Genomic DNA, 24,615 nt, shown 5'->3' with positions numbered 1-24,615 from the left:
ATAGAAAAAGACATGAACGAGGAGATAAAGGATGAGAATGAGGAACAAAGGAGGAGTAAGGGGGTGGTGAAGGAGAAAAAGGGGGGAGTTGAAGTGGAAGGACATGAAAAGAGAAGGGAGATGATGGAGAGGGGGGGAGAAGAAGAAAGGAGAATGAGAAGATGATGGAGGGACAAAGGACAAAAAAAGAGATGGAGAATGAGGAGATGAAGAAGGAAAAGATGGAAGAGAATGAGAAGAAGACAGTGAGCAAAAACGATTAAAGAAATAAAGGAACAAGAAGAAAAGGAATGATAAGAAAGAGTATAACAATAAAAAATAAAAATAATATAGAAGAAGATATCAAAGAAGAGACTTATTCTCCAACACTATAGATGTGTGACATGTTGGACTTCATGATGTCCAATAAAGACATGAAGAAGAAAGTTAGAAGAGAAGACTTTAGAGCAGAAGAATGTAGTTTTGGAAGACAAGGACAAGAAGAAATGAAAAGCAGATGTTCTTTTTGCTGCTTTACGTCTTCTTTCTTCTGGCTCACTTTTGCTGCTTTCCACTCTTCACGTCGGCTCCTAAATCAAAACAAGACGGCCTCGCGGGGAATCAAACACGCGTCTGTCACCTTTTCATCACGCTGCCGTCCTTTGAAAGAAACAACAAAGGAAAGCAAAACCGAACGATTCTGCTCGGGAACGTCTCAGCAGAACTCTGAGGAGCGGAACATGGCCACGCCCCCTTTGTCAATCAACACTCCTCACCTTTGAAGTCACCTTGAAAGACATTTCTCAATAAAAATGTTTTGTTCGGTTCCTACTGTCGTGTTGCACATATACATGATCATAAACACACTATGATGGGACTGTCAGTGATTGTAATCATAAACACACTATGATGGGACTGTCAGCGATTGTAATCATAAACACCCTATGATGGGACTGTCAGCGATTGTAATCATAAACACATTATGATATAATGAACACACTATAATGGGACTGTCAGTGATTATAATTATGAACACACTATAATAGGACGGTCCGTGATTGTAATCATAAACACATGATGGGACTGGCAGCGATTATAATCATAAACACACTATGATGGGACTGTCAGCGATTGTAATCATAAACACACTATGATGTGACTGTCAGCAATTATAATTATGAACACTATAACCAGACTGTCAGTGATTGTAATTATGAACACACTATAATAGGACGGTCCGTGATTGTAATCATAAACACACTATGATGGGACTGTCAGCGATTGTAATCATAAACACACTATGATGGGACTGTCAGCAATTATAATTATGAACACTATAACGAGACTGTCAGTGATTGTAATTATGAACACACTAGCTTGTACTTTCAGTGATTGTAATCATAAACACATTATGATGGGACAGTCAGCGATTATAATTATCAACACACTATTATGGGACTGTCAGTGATTGTAATTATGAACACGCTATAACGGGACTGTTAGTGATTATAATTATGAGCACACTATGATCGTACTGTCAGTGATTATAATCCTAAACATGTTATGATGGGACTGTCAGCGATTGTAATCATAAACACATTATGATGGGACTGTCAGCTATTGTAATTATAAACACTGTAATGGGACTGTCAGTGATTATAATTATGAACACACTATGATAGGACTGTCAGCGATTATATTTATGAAAACATTATGATGGGACTGTCAGTGATTAAAATCCTAAACACATTGTGATAAGGGACTGTCAGTGATTACAATCAAACACATTATGATGGGACTGTCAGTGATTAAAATCCTAAACACATTATGATCGGAATGTCAGTGATTACAATCAAACACATTATGATGGGACTGTCAGCAATAATTATTACGAACACATTACGATGGGACTGTCGATTATAATCATGAACACATTGTGATGGGACGGTCATTGATTATAATTATAAACACATTATGATGGGACTGTCAGTGATTGTAATCATAAACAAATTATGATGGGACTGGCAATGATTATAACCATGAACACATTATGATGGGACTGTCAGCGATAAATGCATGAACACCTTATGATAGGACTGTCAGTGATTATAATCATGAACACATTATGACGGGACTGTCCGTGATTATAGTCATGAACACATTATGATGGGACTGTCAGTGATTATAAGCATAAACACATTATGATAAGACTGTCAGTGATTATAATCATGAACACATTATGACGGGACTGTCAGTGATTATATATATAAACATATTATGATGGGACTCTTGGTGACTAAAATCATAAACACATTATGATGGGACTGTCAGTGATTACAATCCTAAACACATTATGATGGGACTGTCAGTGATTACAAACATAAACACATTATGATAGGACTGTCATCAATAATTATTACGAACACATTACGATGGGATTGTCAATGATTATAATCATGAACACATTATGATGGGACTGTCAGCGATTATAATCATAAACACATTATGATGGGACTGTCAGCGATTATAACCCTAAACACATTATGATGGGACTCTCAGCGATAAAAGCATTAACACATTATGATAGGACTGTCAGTGATTGTAATCATGAACACATTATGACGGGACTGTCCGTGATTATAATTATAAACACACTATGATGGGACTGTCAGCGATTAATAGCATAACCACATTATGATAGCACTGTCAGTGATTATAATTATAAGCACATTATGACGGGACTGTCAGTGATTATAGTTATAAACACACTATGATAGGACTGTCAGTGGTTATAATGATAAACACATTATGACAGGACTGTCAGAAAATGGAGCTTGTTACAACTCTGTACAGTAGATGGCATCCTGACACACCTTATTTCACCTAGTGTGCCATTTTATGCACATGTGTCATGGTCAAATAATGCAACTCAGACAAAGATGTCATTAAGCGACATAAGTTTGACACCCCCCCCCCTCAGTGGTGTAACATGCTAATCGGGGATGCTTGGTGTGATGTCACAAGTCTGTCAAGACTCACCTAAAGCCAGGTGTCACGGCGACACAGCTGCCCGCCTTTAGCCACACGCAGTACGGGTCCCGAGAGGACAGACAGCGTCTGCACGACAAACATTGACCCCATTATTGATTATTGATTGATGTCACATGTTGGCGTGATGCAGGACATAAACCCTGCAAGACACATTGATAATAAAAACATGCAGGTAAATAGTTTAACAAAGTACTTGTACATATTTTCCCGACTATAAGCCACTACTTTTTACCTACACGTTGAACCGTGCGGTTTATAAAACGGTGCAGCGGATTTATGGATTTTTCTTCGCATAGTATTCATATTACATTAATAGAGACACCAAAACGGTGTGTTATTGATTGTGCTACGGCGCCATCTTTTGGATGAGTTCGCTCACTGCAGGTGCTGCAGGTTAAAACATGTACTTCCTGTTTCCTTATTATTTATCATTTTTGTGTTGTTTCACTTTCACAAATTCCTCAGTAAATTCACCTAAAAATCATTGTAGAGTTATTGAGTCTATTTAGCTGATTGGAGAGCTAGCTTCCGCAGCTGGTGACTTTTGTTTTGTTTCATCAGCCGTTTTACTGCCGTGTTACACTGTTTGGAAACAATGAAGGTATGTAAATAAACATTTACAAAACCTTTCATTTCACAACATATATAATTGTGGCCTACGCTGCGGTGTGACTAATATGTGGGGGAAAATGTTTCTTCTAAAATTTAGTAGGTGTGGCTTGTACGTATACCTACTGAAACGTTAGGACTACAATCTACCTTTATGTTACGACTACATGCTACATTCAGTTACGACTACTTGCTACCTTCAATTACGACTACATGCTACCTTCATGTTATGACTATATGCTACCAACATGTTATGACAACATGCTACCTTTATGTTATGACTACATGCTACCTTCATGTTATGACAACATGCTACCTTTATGTTATGACTACATGCTACCTTCATGTTACAACCAGATGCTACTTTAAGTTACGACTACATGCTACCTTTATGTTACGACTACATGCTACCTTTATGTTACGACTACATGCTACCTTCATGTTACGACTACATGCTACTTTCAGTTACATCTACACGCTACCCTGATGTTACGACTCCATGCTACTTTCAGTTACAACTCCATGCTACTTTCAGTTACGACTACATGCTACTTTCAGTTACAACTCCATGCTACTTTCAGTTACGACTCCATGCTACCTTGATGTTACGACTACATGCTACTTTCAGTTACAACTCCATGCTACTTTCAGTTACGACTACATGCTACTTTCAGTTACAACTCCATGCTACTTTCAGTTACGACTCCATGCTACCTTGATGTTACGACTACATGCTACTTTCAGTTACAACTCCATGCTACTTTCAGTTACGACTCCATGCTACCTTGATGTTACGACTACATGCTACTTTCAGTTACGACTACATGCTACCTTCATGTCACGACTGCACGCTACTTTCAGTTACGTCTACACGCTACCTTGATGTTACAACTCCATGCTACTTTCAGTTACAACTCCATGCTACTTTCAGTTACGACTACATGCTACTTTCAGTTACGACTACATGCTACTTTCAGTTACGACTCCATGCAACCTTGATGTTACGACTACATGCTACTTTCAGTTACGACTACATGCTACCTCGATGTTACGACTCCATGCTACCTTGATGTTACGACTCCATGCTACTTTCAGTTACGACTACTTGCTACTTTCAGTTACGACTACATGCTACTTTCAGTTACGACTACTTGCTACTTTCAGTTACGACTCCATGCTACTTTCAGTTACGACTACATGCTACTTTCAGTTATGACTCCATGCTACTTTCAGTTACGACTACTTGCCACTTTCAGTTACGACTACATCCTATCTTCAGTTACGACTACATCCTACCTTCATGTTACGACTACATGCTACTTTCAGTTATGACTACATCCTACCTTCATGTTACGACTACATGCTACTTTCAGTTACGACTACATGCTACTTTCAGTTACGACTCCATGCTACTTTCAGTTACGACTCCATGCTACTTTCAGTTACGACTACATGCTACTTTCAGTTACGACTACATACTACTTTCAGTTACGACTACATGCTACTTTCAGTTACGACTACATGCTACTTTCAGTTACGACTACATGCTACTTTCAGTCACGACTACATGCTACTTTCAGTTACGACTACATGCTACTTTCAGTTACGACTCCATGCTACTTTCAGTTACGACTACATGCTACTTTCAGTTACGACTACTTGCTACTTTCAGTTACGACTCCATGCTACATTCAGTTACGACTACATGCTACTTTCAGTTATGACTCCATGTTACTTTCAGTTACGACTCCATGCTACTTTCAGTTACGACTACATCCTACCTTCAGTTACGACTACATCCTACCTTCATGTTACGACTACATGCTACTTTCAGTTATGACTACATGCTACTTTCAGTTACGACTACATGCTACTTTCAGTTACGACTCCATGCTACTTTCAGTTACGACTCCATGCTACTTTCAGTTACGACTCCATGCTACTTTCAGTTACGACTACTTGCCACTTTCAGTTACGACTACATCCTACCTTCAGTTACGACTACATCCTACCTTCAGTTACGACTACATCCTACCTTCATGTTACGACTACACGCTACTTTCAGTTACGACTCCATGCTACTTTCAGTTACGACTCCATGCTACTTTCAGTTACGACTCCATGCTACTTTCAGTTACGACTACATGCTACTTTCAGTTACGACTACATGCTACTTTCAGTTACGACTACATGCTACTTTCAGTTACGACTACATGCTACTTTCAGTTACGACTACATGCTACTTTCAGTTACGACTACATGCTACTTTAAGTTACGACTCCATGCTACTTTCAGTTACGACTACATGCTACTTTCAGTTACGACTACATGCTACTTTAAGTTACGACTCCATGCTACTTTCAGTTACGACTACATGCTACTTTCAGTTACGACTACATGCTACTTTCAGTTACGACTACATGCTACTTTCAGTTACGACTACATGCTACTTTAAGTTACGACTACATGCTACCAACATGTTACGAATATATGCTACTTTCAGTTACGACTCCCTGCTACTTTCAGTTACGACTCCATGCTACTTTCAGTTACGACTACATGTTAATTTCAGTTACGACTCCATGCTACTTTCAGTTACGACTACATGCTACTTTCAGTTACGACTACATGCTACTTTCAGTTACGACTACATGCTACTTTCAGTTACGACTACATGCTACTTTCAGTTACGACTACATGCTACTTTAAGTTACAACTACATGCTACCAACATGTTACGAATATATGCTACTTTCAGTTACGACTACATGCTACTTTCAGTTACAACTACATGCTACCAACATGTTACGAATATATGCTACTTTCAGTTACGACTACATGCTACTTTCAGTTACGACTACATGTTACTTTAAGTTACAACTACATGCTACCAACATGTTACGAATATATGCTACTTTCAGTTACGACTACATGCTACTTTCAGTTACGACTACATGTTACTTTAAGTTACAACTACATACTACCAACATGTTACGAATATATGCTACTTTCAGTTACGACTACATGCTACTTTCAGTTACAACTACATGCTACCTTGATGTTGAGACTGCATGCTACTTTGTTACGACTCCATGCTACTTTCAGTACCGACTACATGCTACCTTCATGGGGTTTTAAGTACAACTATCCGCTACCTGCATGTGATCCTTAGTGCTGCTATTGCTACCCCCTCTCAGCCCCTCTCAGCCCACTGCTGGTCAGTCAGCTGGATCTCATTTTGGATTGAACGTGTGAGCGATGCCGAGCGAGTTTGCAGCCAGACGTGAGCATGCTATGGGACTTCATCACGTCCTCGCTGGAGGACAAATCCTTCCTCTCACTTTACATGGCGGCGGGGAGTCGGGGGGTTGGATCGGTGGGGGCTCACGGGGGCCGGGAGGGGTTGAGCGAGTTTAACTTTCCGCCCTAAAAATAGAACGGTGGCGCAGACAAAGCCTGGCCGGGAGCACTTTCACACCGTCAGACAGTAAAGCGCCTTCTCGGCGACGTCGGCACTCACGTCTTGCAGGCGTCGTGGTCGGAGCAGCGGCTCAGCGGCACGCGGATCACGCAGCCCGTGAAGGCCACGAAGAGGGCGTGATGATCCCGGTCCAGCTCCAGACCCAGAACTCGCCGGTCCTCTCCCCTCACGTTGCATCTGGAAGACACCGTCCCCCGAAAAATAAATCACGTGCTGAGCACTAATTGCAAAGGCCTTCGTCAGGAAACAAAACGGCCTCCAGCGGCGGACGCACTGATGCAAACTGTTACATCACACGGAAGATGGAGTGGGAATTGGGTTTGGGGGATGGGGGCCACATGCAACACACACACACACACACACACACACACACACACACACACACACACACACACACACACACACACACACACACACACACACACACACACACACACACACACACACACACAAACACACACACTAATGAAGGAAAGGTAAACAATGATGAAAAAAAGAGAAAAAATTGTTCTTGGGTCGTGTCAGTAAATTGATCATGTGACTGAAACACGTTGAAACAATGATGACAGCATCATATTTATATCAATATGTACATTTACAGCAAGCAATATCAGCAACAGTTGCACTGAGATGCTTCACATACCTAATATTATACATACTGTAACTCTATAAAAATGAAATATGCATAGAGAAAATGGTTATGAGGAATATAGTTGTAACACAGTAGAAATTATTATTATGGATAAATATATAAACGTATAATTAGGAACTATAATCGTAAAACTCTATATCAGGGGTCACTAACCTTTTTTTAAACCATGAGCTACTTCTTGGGTACTGATTAATGCGAAGGGCTACCAGTTTGATACACACTTATATAGATTGCCAGAAATAGCCAATTTGCTCAATTTACCTTTAATATATATATATATATATATATATATATAAAAATGGGTCATTTCGTCGTAATTTTTTTTTATTTTTATGGAAGGTTTTTTGTAGAGAATAAATGCTGAAAAAAAACCCTTAATTGAACGGTTTAAAAGAGGAGAAAACAGGAAAAAAATCAAAATAAAACTTTGAAACATAGTTTATCTTCAATTTCGACTCTTTAAAGTTCAAAATTCAACCGAAAAAAAAAAGAACAGAATAACTAGCTAATTCGAATCTTTTTGAAAAAATTAAAAAAAGAATTTATAGAACATCATTAGTCATTTTTCCTGATTAAGATTAATTTTAGAATTTTGCTGACATGTTTTAAATAGGTTAAAATCCAATCTGCACTTTGTTAGAATATATAACAAATTGGACCGAGCTATATTTCTAACAAAGACAAATCAATATTTCTTCTAGATTTTACAGAACAAAAGTTTTAAAATAAATTCAAGACTTTGAAATAAGATTTAAATTAGATTCTAAAGATTTTCTACATTTGCCAGAATATATTTTTTTAATTTTAATCATAATAAGTTTAAAGAAATAGTTCACAAATATTATTTGTCGAAAAAACAGAAGCTAAAATGAAGAATTAAAATAAAATGTATTTATTATTCTTTACGATAAAAAAAATTTATTTACTTGAACATTGATTTAAAGTGTCAGGAAAGAAGAGGAAGGAATTTAAAAAGTAAAAAGGTATAATCCTAAAATAATTTATAAGGTTGTATTTTTTCTCTAAAATTGTCCATCTAAAAGTTATAAGAAGCAAATTTAAAAAATAAATGAATTTATTTAAACAAGTGAAGACCAAGTCATTAAAATATTTTCTTGGGTTTTCAAATTCTAGTTGAGTTTTGTCTCTCTTGGAATTAAAAATGTCAAGCAAAGCAAGACCAGCTTGCGAGTAAATAAATATAATTTTAAAAATAGAGGCAGCTCACTGGTAAGTGCTGCTATTTAAGATATTTTTAGAACGGGCCAGCGGGCGACTCATCTGGTCCTTACGGGCTACCTGGTGCCCGCGGGCACCGTGTTGGTGACCCCTGATCTATATAAATGAATTAATAATAACATTAATGACAAAATTGTAACACAGTATACGTTATTATTATTATAATTGCAAAAGTGTATAAATGATTTGCAAAAATATACATGTATTAACGTGTACATGATCATGGATAAATGCTGAAATTGTAGGAATGATTATTCCATCCATCCATCCATTTTCTACCGCTTATTCCCTTTTGGGGTCGCGGGGGGCGCTGGCGCCTATCTCAGCTACAATCGGGCGGAAGGCGGGGTACACCCTGGACAAGTCGCCACCTCATCGCAGGGCCAACACAGATAGACAGACAACATTCACACTCACATTCAAACACTAGGGCCAATTATTATGAATATTAAATTGTAACAGTGTAAATGAGTATTATGAATATTGTTGCAATACTGTATAAAGGATTAAAATACACAAATGAAATACTGCATATTTATGATTAATAATTGTAATATTCGATACATGATTATGAGTAAATGTGATACTGTAAAAGTGATATGAAGTTGGTACGTGATTATTCTGGATAAAAGTTGTAACACAATATACATGATTAAAATAAATACAAATGTCATACTGTGTATATGATTATGGATTCATGTAATGCTGTATAAATGATTGTCATAAATAAAAATGTTATACTGTACACATTATTATAAATAATAGTAACATTGTATACATGACTACGGTGAAGGATAATACTGTATACCTGATTATTAAGAATGATAGTCATTCTGTATACATGATTATGAATGAGAGTAATACTGTATACATGATTTTTATGAATAATAATACTACAGTATTAATATGAATGATATTAATACTGTATACATGATTAATATGAATAATAGTAATCCTGTATACATGATTATGGTGAATGATATCAACACTGTATACACAATTATGTTGAACTGCATAAATGATTACAAATGATAGTAATATTGTATTGATGATTATTATGAATAATAGTAATACTGTATACATTATTATTATGAACGATAGTAATGCTGTATACATGGTTAATATGAACGATACTAATACTGTATAAATGGTTATTGTAAATGAAAGTAGTACTGTGTACATGCTTATTATGAATGACAACACTGTATACATGATTATTATCAATTATAATACTGTATACATGATTATGAATGATAGTAATACTGTATACACGCTTATTATGAATGACAACACTGTATACATGATTATTATCAATATAATAATACTTTGTACATAATTATGAATAATAGTAATACTGTATACATTATTATTATGAACGATAGTAATACTGTATACATGGTTAATATGAATGATACTAATACTGTATAAATGGTTATTATAAATGAAAGTAGTACTGTATACCTGCTTATTATGAATGACAATACTGTATACATGCTTATTATCAATTATAATACTGTATACATGATTATGAATGATAGTAATACTGTATACATGATTATTATGAATGATAGTAATATCATTTACATTATGAATAATACTGTATACATGATTATTATGAATGATACTAATGCTGTACACATTATCATTATGAATAATATTAGTACCTTATACGTGATTATTATGAACAAAAGTACTGTATAAATAATTATTAGTGCTGTATACATTATCATTATGAATAATATTAGTACCTTGTACGTGATTATTATGAACAAAAGTACTGTATAAATAATTATTAGTGCGGTATACATTATCATTATGAATAATATTAGTACCTTGTACGTGATTATTATGAACAAAAGTACTGTATAAATAATTATTAGTGCTGTATACATTATCATTATGAATAATATTAGTACCTTGTACGTGATTATTATGAACAAAAGTACTGTATAAATAATTATTAGTGCTGTATACATTATCATTATGAATAATATTAGTACCTTGTACGTGATTATTATGAACAAAAGTACTGTATAAATAATTATTAGTGCTGTATACATTATCATTATGAATAATATTAGTACCTTGTACGTGATAAATTATATTAATACTGTATGACAGTAATACTGTATACATAATTATGAACGATAGTAATACTGTGTAAATGTTATTATGAATGAAAGTAATACTGTATACATGCTTATTATGAATGATAATATTGTATACATGATTATTATCAATGATACTACTGCCGTATACATGATTAATATGAAGGATAGAAATACTCTATACATGATTATGAATGATAGTACTACAGTAAAAATTATGAATAATACTGTATACATGCTTATTATAAATGATAGTACTGCCATATAAATTATCATTATGAATGATAATACTGTATACGTGATTATTATGAAATGCAGTAATACTGTATAAATAATTATTATAAATGATATTAATACTGTATAAGTGAATATGAATGATAGTACTACTCTATAAATGATTATTATGAATGATAGTAATAATGTATATGGTGAATATAAATCCATCCATCCATCCATTTCTACCGCTTATTCCCTTTTGGGGGCGCCGGCGCCCATCTCAGCTACAATCGGGCGGAAGGCGGGGTACACCCTGGACAAGTCGCCACCTCGTCGCAGGTGAATATAAATGTATTCATGAAAGTTTAAGCTGCTGCGTGTTTGAAATGAAGTGGAAGTGGAAAAAGAGGAAGTAGTAAAGTTGCTACTTGTTGGGGTTGTAAACGTCGATGTCCTCCAGGAGTCGCGTGGCGAAGGACTGGTTGCTTCCCGCCGTGCCGGTGAGGACCTTCAACACATGACCGTTGTCCGAGCCCAGGAAGATGACTGTGTAGTTCTTGCTGGGCCCCGCTGACGTGTCCACTGTGATCCGGGTCAACTTGAACCTGCGTGGCAACAAACGCAACACCGGGTCAAACATGTCGAGGTTGGTCTCTGCCCGTTGTTTAAACAAGTGAGAGAATCTATCGCTTCCTCTTCCTCAGCCCCGGGATGAACCCCGCCTCCAATGTCTTACAGGATTAAAAAAAACAAATTTTATTTTTATTATTCAACGTTTAAATCTCTAGATCAGAGATTCTCAAACTGTAGTAAGTAGAACCACTAGTGGTACACGGGCTCCCTCTAGTGGTACGCCAAATAATCGCTGGATTAAAGTACAGTGTTTTATTTTCCTATATTCCAACAGTGTAACTGTTCAAACTGTGTGTACTGTTACAGTGGTCAAACATATTGAATATACCTGTTAAGTAAAACATCTGCCTTGTTTTAATGAACACTTAGGCCTAATACACTACTGTGTTATGCCGGTACTTGAAGATCCAAGTGTTTTCTGAGAAGGTACTGATCCAGACCAACTTCTGGTCCATCTGTTGATATAAAGTACAAATAATAATAAAAAATGCAATATTTTCCCCCAAAACTGTCAGGTTTTTTATTTGAATTGATTGTTGTATGCTTTTTTTTTGTCAAAGAAAACTTAGTTTTTTTTGTCAAAAACAAAAAATATGCAATATTTTCCCAAGAAATATCAACGTGGAATATTTGATGTGAAGTAATTCGAGCCCCAAATAGGTCAACTTCAAGCCAATGTTGATTTTGATTAATTATCATTTCGTGAGTTTAAACTTTTTTTTTTGTTTTGGGATCCAAAAGGGCCTACTCATAAAAATCATAAATAAGTCATATGTTTGTGTGTGTATATATATATATATTTTTGTGTGTATATATACATATATATATTTTATAATATTATAAAATATACATATGATCATATTAATCAAAGTCAATGATGTCATGAATTATTGACTTAATCAAAGTCAATGATGTCATGAATTATTGACTTATTTGATATTAATAATGTATATATATTACTATATATATATAGTAATTGGAACCTTAAATAAATCAATATTCACAACATCATTGACTTTGATTCACTATTAATTTGTTGAGCAAAGACAGATTTTTTAATTCCACAAAAAAGATTGGTGATCCAAAAGTGATGAAAAAAAAAAAAAAAATCACACTTTTCCCCCCCACTTTTGACATTTTAAATATCTAGATTAACTTATTTTTTTTTTTTTGTTTGTTTGTTTTATGCTTTTTTGCCGAAGAAAACTTTGTTTTTAATGGCAAACACACAAAAATGCAATATTTTCCCCCAAAACTGTCAAAGTGGAATATTTCATGTTAAAGTAAAGTCATTGAAGCCTTAAATATGTCAATAATTCAAAACATCATTGATTTAGATTCATTATTATTATTTTAGGAAAGCTAGTTTAAAATACACTCATAAATGTGTAAAAAAAAAATACTTTCAACAATTAAATCTCTGGATCAACTTCAAATGAATCATTGTTTTATATTTGTCAAAGAATATATGGCAAACACACAATTAATGCAATATTTCCCCCCCAATATTTTGAAATGGAATATTTGATGTGGTAAAAAAAAAAAAAAAAAGTAATGTTTTTGTTTTTTTGTCAAAGAAAACTATTTCCACCCCAAAACTTTTAAAGTGGAATATTTGATGTGAAGTATTGAAGCCTTAAATAGGTCAATTATTCATGACATCATCGATTTTGATTCATTATTATTTTGTTGAGCAAAGATAATTTTTTAAAATTCCACTAAAATTATTAGTGATCCAAAAGTGTTGAAATAAATCCTTTTTCCGCCCACTTTTGACACTTTAAATTTCTAGATTAACTTCAGATCTATCCACATATTATACATTTATAATATGTTTTCTTTTTTTTGTTTGATGCTCTTTTTTTAAAAGAAAACTTTGTTTTTAATGGCAAACAGACAAAAATGCGAAATTTTTCCCCCAACTGTCAAAGTGGAATATTCCATTTAGAGTCAATGGAGCCTTAAACAGGTGACTAATTCCTAACATTGATTTTGATTAATCATGATTTTTTTTTGAGCAGTTTTAAAGAAAAAAAAAAAATCAGCCAGCACGGCAGCTTTTGAGTCAACGTTGCAATATTTTCTCGTTACATTTCACCTCTTAGCCTTAAGGTTTAAAAACAAAAACAAAATTCAATAGTATTTTTTTTTAAAGGCCTACTGAAAGCCACTACTAGCGACCACGCAGTCTGATAGTTTATATATCAATGATGAAATATTAACATTGCAACACATGCCAATACGGCATTTTTAGTTTACTAAATTACAATTTTAAATTTCCCGCGGAGTTTCTTGTTGAAAACGTCGCGGAATGATGACGCGTGTTTGTGACGTTATTGGTTGGAGGGGACATATTAGCCCAGCACCACTTACGGCTAAAAGTCGTCTCTTTTCATCGCATAATTACACAGTAATTTGGACATCTGTGTTGCTGAATCTTTTGCAATTTGTTCAATTAATAATGGAGACGTCAAAGAAGAATGCTGTTGGTGGAAAGCAATGGATTGCAGCTGCCTTTAGCACCGAAACACAACCAATGTTTCTTTGTTTGTTGTGAAGCTTTAACACAGAGCGGTCAAGCGAACATGTTTCCAATCCAGCAAGTTTTTGGATTGGAAAATAGTGATGTTAAGTCGGCTCCTACCGGAGACTTGAGTGGATTATGCGACCTCCTCCTGTAGCTGTCAAAAAGGCAGCTGTGATCTTGGCTCCTCTGAGAGACACTGGCGTTCACCGCAGCCCTCTGACTTCCAGGTATGACTTTATAATCTCACTAAAACACTATGAACACAATAAGAAGATGAGGGATTTTCCAAAATTATCCTAGTAAATGTGTCTAATAACATCTGAATCGCTCACACTGCCGTCGCCGGGAGCCGTCGCATTTTCTTTTCTTAGTGCTTCACTCTAACTTTCCTCATCCATAAATCTTTCATCCTCGCTCAAATTAATGGTGGACCTCGTGGCTTTCTCAGTCCGAATTGCACTTGCTGCTGGTGGCTATGATTATAAACAATGTGAGGATGTGAGGAGCTCTACAACCGGTGACGTCACGCGCACATCGTCTGCTAGTTCCGGTACAGGCAAGGCTTTTTTATTAGCGACCAAAAGTTGCAAACTTTATCGTGGATGTTCTCTACTAAATCCTTTCAGCAAAAATACGGCAATGTCGCAAAATAATCAAGTATGACACATAGAATGGACCTGCTATCCCCGTTTAAATAAGAAAATCTCATTTCAGTAGGCCTTTAAATGGTCCCCTGGTCACACTTTGGACACCTATGTTCTAGCACCAGGGCGAGCAATAAGTGGGTAACCTACCTGCTGGTGGTCCGAGTGAAGAGCGGTCTGTTGTTGGCCGACGGCACCGACTCGTCCATGAGAGGGTAGGACTTGATGAACGTCAGCGTGTCGTCGGGGAAGGCGGTGGACGACTTGTAGGCGACGGCGGGGCCCTCACCGGCACAGCAGCCGGGCCTGGGGCGCCAAAGATAGAGGAGGTCAAAGGTGGCTTTGGTCTTTCATTCCAGTTGGTTCAGGACTCCGACCTGGGTTTGGGCACCTGCTCGTCAGGCACGGGCGTCCACGCCGCCTCGCTGTTTTTCTGCTCTTTGAACTTTCCGCTAAAGGCCTTCTCGATGTCGTCCATGTAGAAGGCGCAGACGGCGGAGCCGGTGATGCTGGAGGGGAGGCGAGCCAGACCGAGGCGTGAGTAAAAGTTAAAGTTAAAGTACCAATGATTGTCACACACACACTAGGTGTGGCGAAATTATTCTCTGCATTTGACCCATTACCCTTGATCACCCCCTGGGAGGTGAGGAGAGCAGTGAGCAGCAACAGGGGCCACGCCCGGGAATCATCTTTGATGATTTAACCCCAAATTCCAACCCTTGATGCTGAGTACCAAGCAGGGAGGTAATGGCTCCCATTGTTATAGTCTTTGGTATGACTCGGTTGGGATTTGAACTCACGACCTACCGATCTCAGGGCGGACACTCTAACAACTAGGCCGCTGAGTAGGGGGAACCGGGCGAGCGCCGTCGGAACCCACCTGTTGGCCTGCGTAGTGAAGACGCCGAGCACGGCCGGCCGGCGGTTGATCTGCAGCACGCTGGTGAGCGACTGCATCACGTCGAAGTAGAAGAAGGAGTCGCCGGGCACGGAGCAATTGAGTCGGGCTTTGAGAAAGGACGTCCAGTAGCGCTCCAGCACCCGCGGCGAGCCGCCGTTGTCGTTCTTGCACACCCGGGCCACACGGGAGAAAACCACCTGGGGGAGGCGCCGGAGAGGGGGTTTTTAAACGGCAGCGAGAGGGCAGGTGTGTTCGGCCCGGCGTCTCACCTTGCCCAGGGAGGTGTACTCCACCGCCATCTCGCTGAAGAAGAAGTAGACAAAGTTCCCGTACTCGATGGCGTGCAGGAAGTGAGGCTCTGAGGGTACAGAATTTTTTTTTAACCGAACAAAAACGGATGTACAGCCCCCCAAAAATAAGCAAACTGTGGTGCGCCAAAGAATTAAATATTGAAACAGAGTTTCTGCTCAAAATGTGTGTATTGTTGCAGTGGCCAACAAGATGAAATATACTTGGTAAATAAAACCTCTGCCTTGTTTTTAATGAATACTCAGGCGAGGGCTGTCCAAACTACAGCCCCCCGGAACATCACAACTTTTAACATCCCGCGGAGTGTTTTCGCCAAAATGTAGTCACCCGTGGACAGAAATAAAGTGATATTGCCGCACTCTTGTGGAGGAAAGTAGAATTGATGGTCATTGACTGTATTTCATTAAAAAGTTACTTAAGCACAGCATCAATTTATACGACCCAATCCAAACAACCTTCCCCAGTCATGGTGTAAATTAACCATAACTACCACTAAAATCAACACACAGTCCTGCTCATGAACTTGTGGATATTATAAAACATGTCCAATAACTATACATAATTTAAAATGGCATCTATAAATTCACTCCAGTGCATGATGGGTGACGTTCAAAATACTTTCTCGACACTTATCCTAAGTTTGGCGCATGTCTGACTGATTATAAAACTTTAAGGAGGTCGTCAGGGAAGTAAACAAGTTAGGAGTCGAACATTCACGGGGGTTGGGTTGTGTAAGTGGAAGTCGTTGAAGTCATGTGGTGTGGTGTTCACATATATATATATATATATATATATATATATATATATATATATATATATATATATATATTAGGGCTGCGAATCTTTGCGTGTCCCACGATTCGATTCAATATCGATTCTTGGGGGTCGCGATTCGATTATAAATCGATTTTTTTCGATTCAACGCGATTCTCGATTCAAAAACGATATTTTTCCGATTCAAAAGGATTCTGTATTCATTCAATACATAGGATTTCAGCAGGATCTACCCCAGTCTGCTGACATGCTGGCAGAGTAGTAGATGTTTTTAAAAAAAGCTTTTATAATTGTAAAGGACAATGTTTTATCAACTGATTGCAATAATGTAAATTTGTTTTAACTATTAAACGAACCAAAAATATGACTTATTTTATCTTTGTGAAAACATTGGACACAGTGTGTTGTCAAGCTTATGAGATGCGATGCAAGTGTAAGCCACTGTGACACTATTGTTCTTTTATTTATACATTTCTAATGATAATGTCAATGAGGGATTTTTAATCACTGCTATGCTGAAATTATAACTAATATTGATACTGTTGTTGATGATATTCATTTTTGTTTCACTACTTTTGGTTTGTTCTGTGTCGTGTTTGTGTCTTTATTGCAGTTCTGAGTGTTGCTGGGTCAGGTTTGGTTTTGGAATTGGATTGCATTGTTATGGTATTGCTGTGTAGTGGTTTGTTGGATTGTAAAAAAAAAATAAATAAATAAAAATTATCCAGGCTCGGGATCTTTCTGTGTGGAGTTTGCATGTTCTCCCCGTGAATGCGTGGGTTCCCTCCGGGTACTCCGGCTTCCTCCCACCTCCAAAGACATGCACCTGGGGATAGGTTGATTGGCAACACTAAATTGGCCCTAGTGTGTGAATGTGAGTGTGAATGTTGTCTGTCTATCTGTGTTGGCCCTGCGATGAGGTGGCGACTTGTCCAGGGTGTACCCCGCCTTCCGCCCGATTGTAGCTGAGATAGGTGCCAGCGCCCCCCGCGACCCCGGAAGAGAATAAGCGGTAGAAAATGGATGGATGGATGGATAGAAAAAAAATCCGATTAAAAAAAAAAAGAGAATCGTTTCTGAATCGCAATTCGTATTCGAATCGCTTTTTCCCCACACCCCTAATATATATATATTATATATATATATATATAAATCATTTTTTATATGTTTTTATCGATTTTTGAAAATTATGAATCGATTTAGAATCAAGATGAATGAGAACTGTGATCAGTTTTTTTTGTGCACCCTACTATTCATTTATATCTATTTACAGAGTTGGCTTTCCCTTGTTAGGGGAGGGGCCAAATATTTGACAAACGCCGGTTGACGCCGACGTGCTACCCGTTACCATGGCGACGACGAGGCGCTCACCTCGCAGCCATTTGGAGTCGTACTTGACCGTCCGCAGCACGGGGCGACTTTCACCAAGGCTGCGGTAAATCACAGCGTCGCTCGCCAGGAAGTCTGTCATGGTGGCTGAGTAGAAGTCGCCCCCTGCAGGCAGCATCAAGTATTACACACACACACACACACACACACACAAACACACGAGCACGTGCAAACACCGACCTGCAAAAAGCCCGACGTTGGACTGATGCGACTCGAAGGGACAGCGAGCCTGACCCAGCAGCTCCTCACCGTCCTGCTCCAGCGTTGACATCTGATGAGACAACGCGTCGCCGTGGCGACCACAACGACAGCGGCACTGATTAGCTCAAAGGATCAAAAGTTATCGTTCTCTTTTTGAAACCTGGTCGAGGATAATAAAAAGGGGGCGTGTCCCACCTTGTAGTTGCGACAGGCGGGGTTGAAGGCGTTGGTGCCGCACGCGAACAGCGTCTCGTCGTTACGAGGCACCAACACTTTGATGTAGTTGTAACATTCGTCCTGCCGGGGGGGGGGGTGAAAAAAGAGGCCACGTTAGCGCACGCCAGACGCCCTGCTGCACGTGCGCGTCACACTCACGCTGTTCTTCCCTCTCACGGTGCACTTTTCCACGTCCTTCGTCTTCCACGTCAGTTTCTGAAACGGGATGACCAATTGTCAGCGGCTTGCGGGAGACGCGTGGCAACGACGGCGGGATGACGATTAGATTTGTGGAATGTCACTGTCAGGCGGCTAGCAAATAAGCGCAACACTAAGATTTTGTGGAAGCGGAAAGAGACGGATTAAAGGCCTACTGAAAGCCACTACTACCGACCACGCAGTCTGATAGTTTATACATCAATGATGAAATATTAACATTGCAACACATGCCAATACGGCCTTTTTAGTTTACTAAATTGCAATTTTAAATTTCCCGCGAAGTGTCGTGTTGAAAACGGCGCAAAATTATGACGCTTGCGTTTGACGTCTCGGGTTGTAGCGGACATTATTTTCCAGCCCGAACAAAGCTATAAGAAGTCTGCTTTAATCGAATAATCACACAGTATTCTGGACATCTGTGTTGCTGAATCTTTTGCTATATGTTCAATTAATATTGGAGAAGTCAAAGTAGAAAGATGGAGTTGGGAACCTTTTAGCCTTTAGCCACACAAACACAGCCGGTGTATCCTTGTTTAAAATTCCCAAAGGTGAAGCTTTACTATGGATCAGAGCGGTCAAGCAAACATGGATCTCGACCACATGTCAACCGGCAGTTTACGGTGAGAAAATTGTGGCAATAAGTCGGCTCCTACCGGCGACATCAGCGGAGCTTCCGTCCTGCTGCAGCTGCGTGACTTCCCTCAGAGACACTCGCGGTCACACCCCTCTGACTTTCAGGTACTATATAATATCAATAAAACACTAGCAACACAATAGGCAGATAAGGGATTTTCCAGAATTATCCTAGTAAATGTGTCTGATAACATCTGAATCGCTCCCACTGCGATCGCCTTTTTTTAGTTTACTAAATTGCAATTTTAAATTTCCCGCGGAGTTTCCTGTTGAAAACGTCGCGGAATGATGACGTGTGCTTGCGACGTTATTGGTTGTAGGGGACATTTTAGCCCAGCACCACACACGGCTAATCTTTCATCCTCGGTCAAATTAATGGGGAAATTGTCGTTCTCTCGGTCCGAATAGCATGTTTTGTTGGAGGCTCCCATTAAAATCAATGTGAATATGTGAGGAGCCCCCACACTTGTGACGTCATCGTCATTAGGGGCGGCGTGGCCTAGTGGGTAGAGCGGCCGTGCCAGAAACCTGAGGGTTGCAGGTTCGCTTCCCACCTATTGAAATCCAAATCGCTGCCGTTGTCTCCTTGGGCAGGACACTTCACCCTTAGCCGTTCACACTGGTGAATGAATGATTGGTGGTGGTCGGAGGGGCGGTAGGCGCAAACTGGCAGCCACGCTTCCGTCAATCTATCCCAGGGCAGCTGTGGCTACAGATGTAGCTTACCACCACCAGGTATGAATAAATGTTGGGTTCACACTTCTCTGTGAGCGTTTTGAGTATCTAGTAGTAGGAAAGCGCGATATAAATCTAATCCATTATTATTATTATTATCGTCTGCGACTTCCAGTAGAGGCAGGGCTTTTCTCTTAACACCGAAAGTTGCGAACTTTATCGTGGATGTTCTCTACTAAATCCTTTCAGCAAAAATATGGCAATATCGCGAAATGATCAAGTATGACACATAGAATGGACCTGCTATCCCCGTTTAAATAAGAAAATCTCATTTCAGTAGGCCTTTAAGTCGGCTCTTACCGGAGACTTGAGCGGAGTTTGCTTCCTCCTCCAGCAGCTGTCAAAAAGGCAGCTGTGACTTTCTTGGCTCCTCCATATTGGCTTCCCTCAGAGACACTGGCGGTCACCACAGTCCTCCGACTTTCAGGTATGACTTTATAATCTCACTAAAACACTAGTAACACAATAAGCATATAAGGGATTTTCCAGAATTATCCTAGTAAATGTGTCTAATAACATCTGAGTCGCTCCCACTGCCGGCGCCTTTTTTTCTTCTTCTAGTGCTTCACTCTAACTTTCCTCATCCACGAATCTTTCATCCTCACTCAAATTAATGGGGAAATCGTCGCTTTCTCGGTCTGAATTGCTCTTGCTGCTGGTGGCCATGATTGTAAACAATGTGAGGATGTGAGGAGCTTCACAAACCGTGACGTCACGCGCACATCGTCTGCTACTTCCGGTACAGGCAAGGCTTTTTTATTAGCGACCAAAAGTTGCGAACTTTATCGTGGATGTTCTCTACTAAATCCTTTCAGCAAAAATATGGCAATATCGCGAAATGATCAAGTATGACACATAAAATGGACCTGCTATCCCCGTTTAAATAAGAACATCTCATTTCAGTAGGCCTTTAAGTCGGCTCTTACCGGATACTTGAGCAGAGTTTGTTTCCTCCTGCAGCAGCTGTCAAAAAGGCAGCTGTGACTTTTTTGGCTCCTCCATATTGGCTTCCCTCAGAGACACTGGCGGTCACCGCAGTCCGCCGACTTTCAGGTATGACTTTATAATCTCACTAAAACACTAGTAATACAATAGGCATATAAGGGATTTTCCAGAATTATCCTAGTAAATGTGTCTAATAACATATGAGTCGCTCCCACTGCCGGCGGCTTTTTTTCTTCTTCTAGTGCTTCACTCTAACTTTCCTCATCCACAAATCTTTCATCCTCACTCAAATTAATGGGGAAATCGTCGCTTTCTCGGTCTGAATCGCTCTTGCTGCTGGTGGCCATGATTGTAAACAATGTGAGGATGTGAGGAGCTCCACAAACCGTGACGTCACGCGCACATCGTCTGCTACTTCCGGTACAGGCAAGGCTTTTTTATTAGCGACTTTATCGTGGATGTTCTCTACTAAATCCTTTCAGCAAAAATATGGCAATATCGCGAAATGATCAAGTATGACACATAAAATGGACCTGCTATCCCCGTTTAAATAAGAAAATCTAATTTCAGTAGGCCTTTAACAGCACCGAGTTTTCCGCCAGGTCGCTTTAGAGGCATCGGCGTCCAACTTTGACGCCACCCCCCTCCACACAAAGAGGGGCTGGCGGTGTGCTCGCAGCATTTATTGAAGTCCAATTATGTTTGACAAATGAGGCTCGGAATGGAGGCAGCGGCGCCGCACTCGCCGAGCGGATTGGATGTGGGATTGGAAAAAAAACCTGAAAGGGACGCAAAGGTTCCAGCCTAAAAGTCCGTCAGAACCGCGGGTCAAAGGCGAATCCTGGAGTGATTGACGACCAGCGCCCCCTACCTGCTGCGGAATGATGCGCTCCGAAGACGAGGCCAGATTGATGGCGAACACGTGATCCCTGGAAGAAAAGATGCAAACAGTTGGCTTAGCCCTGGGGTGTGAAGAATACGTAAGGCCCGGGAGTCGGATAAAAAACAAAATGAGCTGCAAATTTTAATGACAGAAACTGCTGTTTTAAATGTGTCCACTGGAGGTCGCAATAGCAATTATTTCAGCTTGATAGCGAGGCCAAACAAGAGGTACACGGTAAAGTTTAGTTAAAGTACCACTGATAGTCACACACACATTAGGAGTGGTGAAATTACTCTGCATTTGACCCATCCCCTTGTTCACACCACTGGGAGGTGAGGGGAGCAGTGAGCAGCAGCGGTGGGCGCGCTCGGGAATCATTTTGGTGATTTAACCCTCAATTCCAACCCTTGATGCGGAGTGCCAAGCAGGGAGGTAAAAGGTGAGCTGCTATTCCTCTCCGCCTCCACCCAAAATGAAACGTATACGTCTTCTCTTTCGAACACTTCGTTCTTTGGCACAATCATTGTCTCTGTCAAAAAAGAGAAAAGTGGAGGCAGAGTGTAACTCAACCCTCTGGAACACTTTCTACCTCCGTTATTTTCATGCAAATGACAAAGTAGGTATTTGATACTTGCAAGATTTTTATTCATTTATCCTTGTATTTTGTCTCGCATGTGATTTAAAAAGGGAACTGCACTTTTTTGGGAGAATTTTGCCGATCCTTCACAATCATTACGAGACAAGAATACGCATCTTGTTTTGTTTTACGAGTTTAAATATGATAAAAAATGCTTAGAAGATGTGACTAATGGATGTCACCGTCGCAGCCATTAAAGCAGGGGTGTCAAACTCATTTTAGATTGGGGGCTAGATGGAGAAAAATGGTAAAATCACGGCATGATAACTTAAAAATAAAGACAACTTCAGGTTGTTTTCTTTGTTTAAAGCACATTCTAAAATTGCACAAATTATAATCTTGTTTTTTTTACACTTACCTGTTGCGGTCATTAATACATATTCTTTATTTGTCATGATTTCTATTTTCTGAATAAAATATGTGATCATGGTCATCAGTCATCTCATCGCTGTTCATTTTCAATCTTTCAAGATTAAAAAATTAGATCAAGATAAAAAAAATATCAAAATCAAATTATCTATCTGTGTTGGCCCTGCGATGAGGTGGCGACTTGTCCAGGGTGTACCCTGCCTTCCGCCCGACTGTAGCTGAAATAGGCGCCAGCGCCCCCAAAAAGGGAATTAGCGGTAGAAAATGGATGGATGGATGGAAAATCAAATTACAGTATGTTATTTATATAGTTTGATCATTTTCCTCGACTGGTGCACTAACATGTGGTTTATTTTGTACGTATGTAGCATCATCTACAAAGATACAAAGAATTGCTATTGCGGCATCTAGTGGACACATTTGGAAAAGCAGTTAAAAAATTTCAAGTTAATTTTTATACCAGCAAACTCATCCCGTGGGCCGGATAAAACCTGTTCGCGGTCCTGATCCGTACGTTTGACATCCCTGATTTAAAGTCTCCAAAACAACTTCAATACCCTCCATCAACATTTTATATACACCAGTGGTTCTTAACCTTGTTTGAGGTACTGAACCCCACCAGTTTCATTAGCTCATTCACCGAACCCTTCTTTAGTGAAAAATAAAATGTTTTGTTTTTTTAATTCAAGACGAAGTTATGTTTTTTTTGCATGAACATCACATTGTTCAAAGAACAAAACCTCTTGACCTCCGCGGCAGAGGCTCTGCCGAACCCCTGAGGCCGACTCACCGAACCCCTATGGTTCCATCGAACCCAGGTTAAGAACCACTGATCTACACACTGCAAGTCTATATATAATGTAGTAACTGACACTTTCACAACAATATGTAATATGTTCAATAGTTACTGTATTTTGGCCGGAACTTATTCCTCTGTAAATGTATTTCCGTTTCCATAGCATCCCACTTCCAACTTCTGGCAACATGTGTGTTCCTACTTCTGGACTCAAACACATCTGATTTCTAATTATGGCATCCTTGTTAACAGAGAACGAAGACGACTATTTTTTGGACAAATGAGGATTCACAACCTTATCGTTTTTAAGGTGAATATACGGAGGATGAACTGCTTCACGAAAGAAGAGCGAGACGTCGGATCAGACTGAAGCTGTAAATTTGGATCTTGAAGCCATGCTATTTTGACATAAATGGAGTGCTTGCCAAAATAAACCAGGAAAAAAAAAAAAAAAACGTCCCTGGCCAGCT

General features: G+C 39.1%; 1 protein-coding gene across 2 annotated transcripts in view; it reads right to left on the bottom strand.

Moving 5' to 3' along the window:
* sema6e (sema domain, transmembrane domain (TM), and cytoplasmic domain, (semaphorin) 6E) overlaps positions 1 to 24,615 on the bottom strand; it is a 255,502-nt gene that overhangs the window by 36,241 nt on the left and 194,646 nt on the right. For both annotated transcript variants that reach the window (XM_061881724.1, XM_061881726.1), the window contains exons 6-17: positions 22,332 to 22,389; positions 19,088 to 19,144; positions 18,908 to 19,009; positions 18,692 to 18,782; positions 18,494 to 18,616; positions 16,309 to 16,397; positions 16,019 to 16,236; positions 15,516 to 15,647; positions 15,289 to 15,444; positions 11,763 to 11,939; positions 7,159 to 7,296; positions 3,019 to 3,096 (exon numbers count right to left, since the gene is read on the bottom strand). In XM_061881724.1, the coding sequence (XP_061737708.1) occupies positions 3,019 to 3,096; positions 7,159 to 7,296; positions 11,763 to 11,939; positions 15,289 to 15,444; positions 15,516 to 15,647; positions 16,019 to 16,236; positions 16,309 to 16,397; positions 18,494 to 18,616; positions 18,692 to 18,782; positions 18,908 to 19,009; positions 19,088 to 19,144; positions 22,332 to 22,389 (1,419 nt within the window). The remainder of the gene's footprint in view (positions 1 to 3,018; positions 3,097 to 7,158; positions 7,297 to 11,762; positions 11,940 to 15,288; positions 15,445 to 15,515; positions 15,648 to 16,018; positions 16,237 to 16,308; positions 16,398 to 18,493; positions 18,617 to 18,691; positions 18,783 to 18,907; positions 19,010 to 19,087; positions 19,145 to 22,331; positions 22,390 to 24,615) is intronic.

This window comes from Nerophis ophidion, linkage group LG21 (genome assembly GCF_033978795.1).
Source record: "Nerophis ophidion isolate RoL-2023_Sa linkage group LG21, RoL_Noph_v1.0, whole genome shotgun sequence".
NCBI classification, from domain to species: Eukaryota; Metazoa; Chordata; class Actinopteri; order Syngnathiformes; family Syngnathidae; genus Nerophis; species Nerophis ophidion.
The sequence above is the reverse complement of the archived record's forward strand: the minus strand, read 5'-3'. Positions and strand labels throughout refer to the sequence as shown.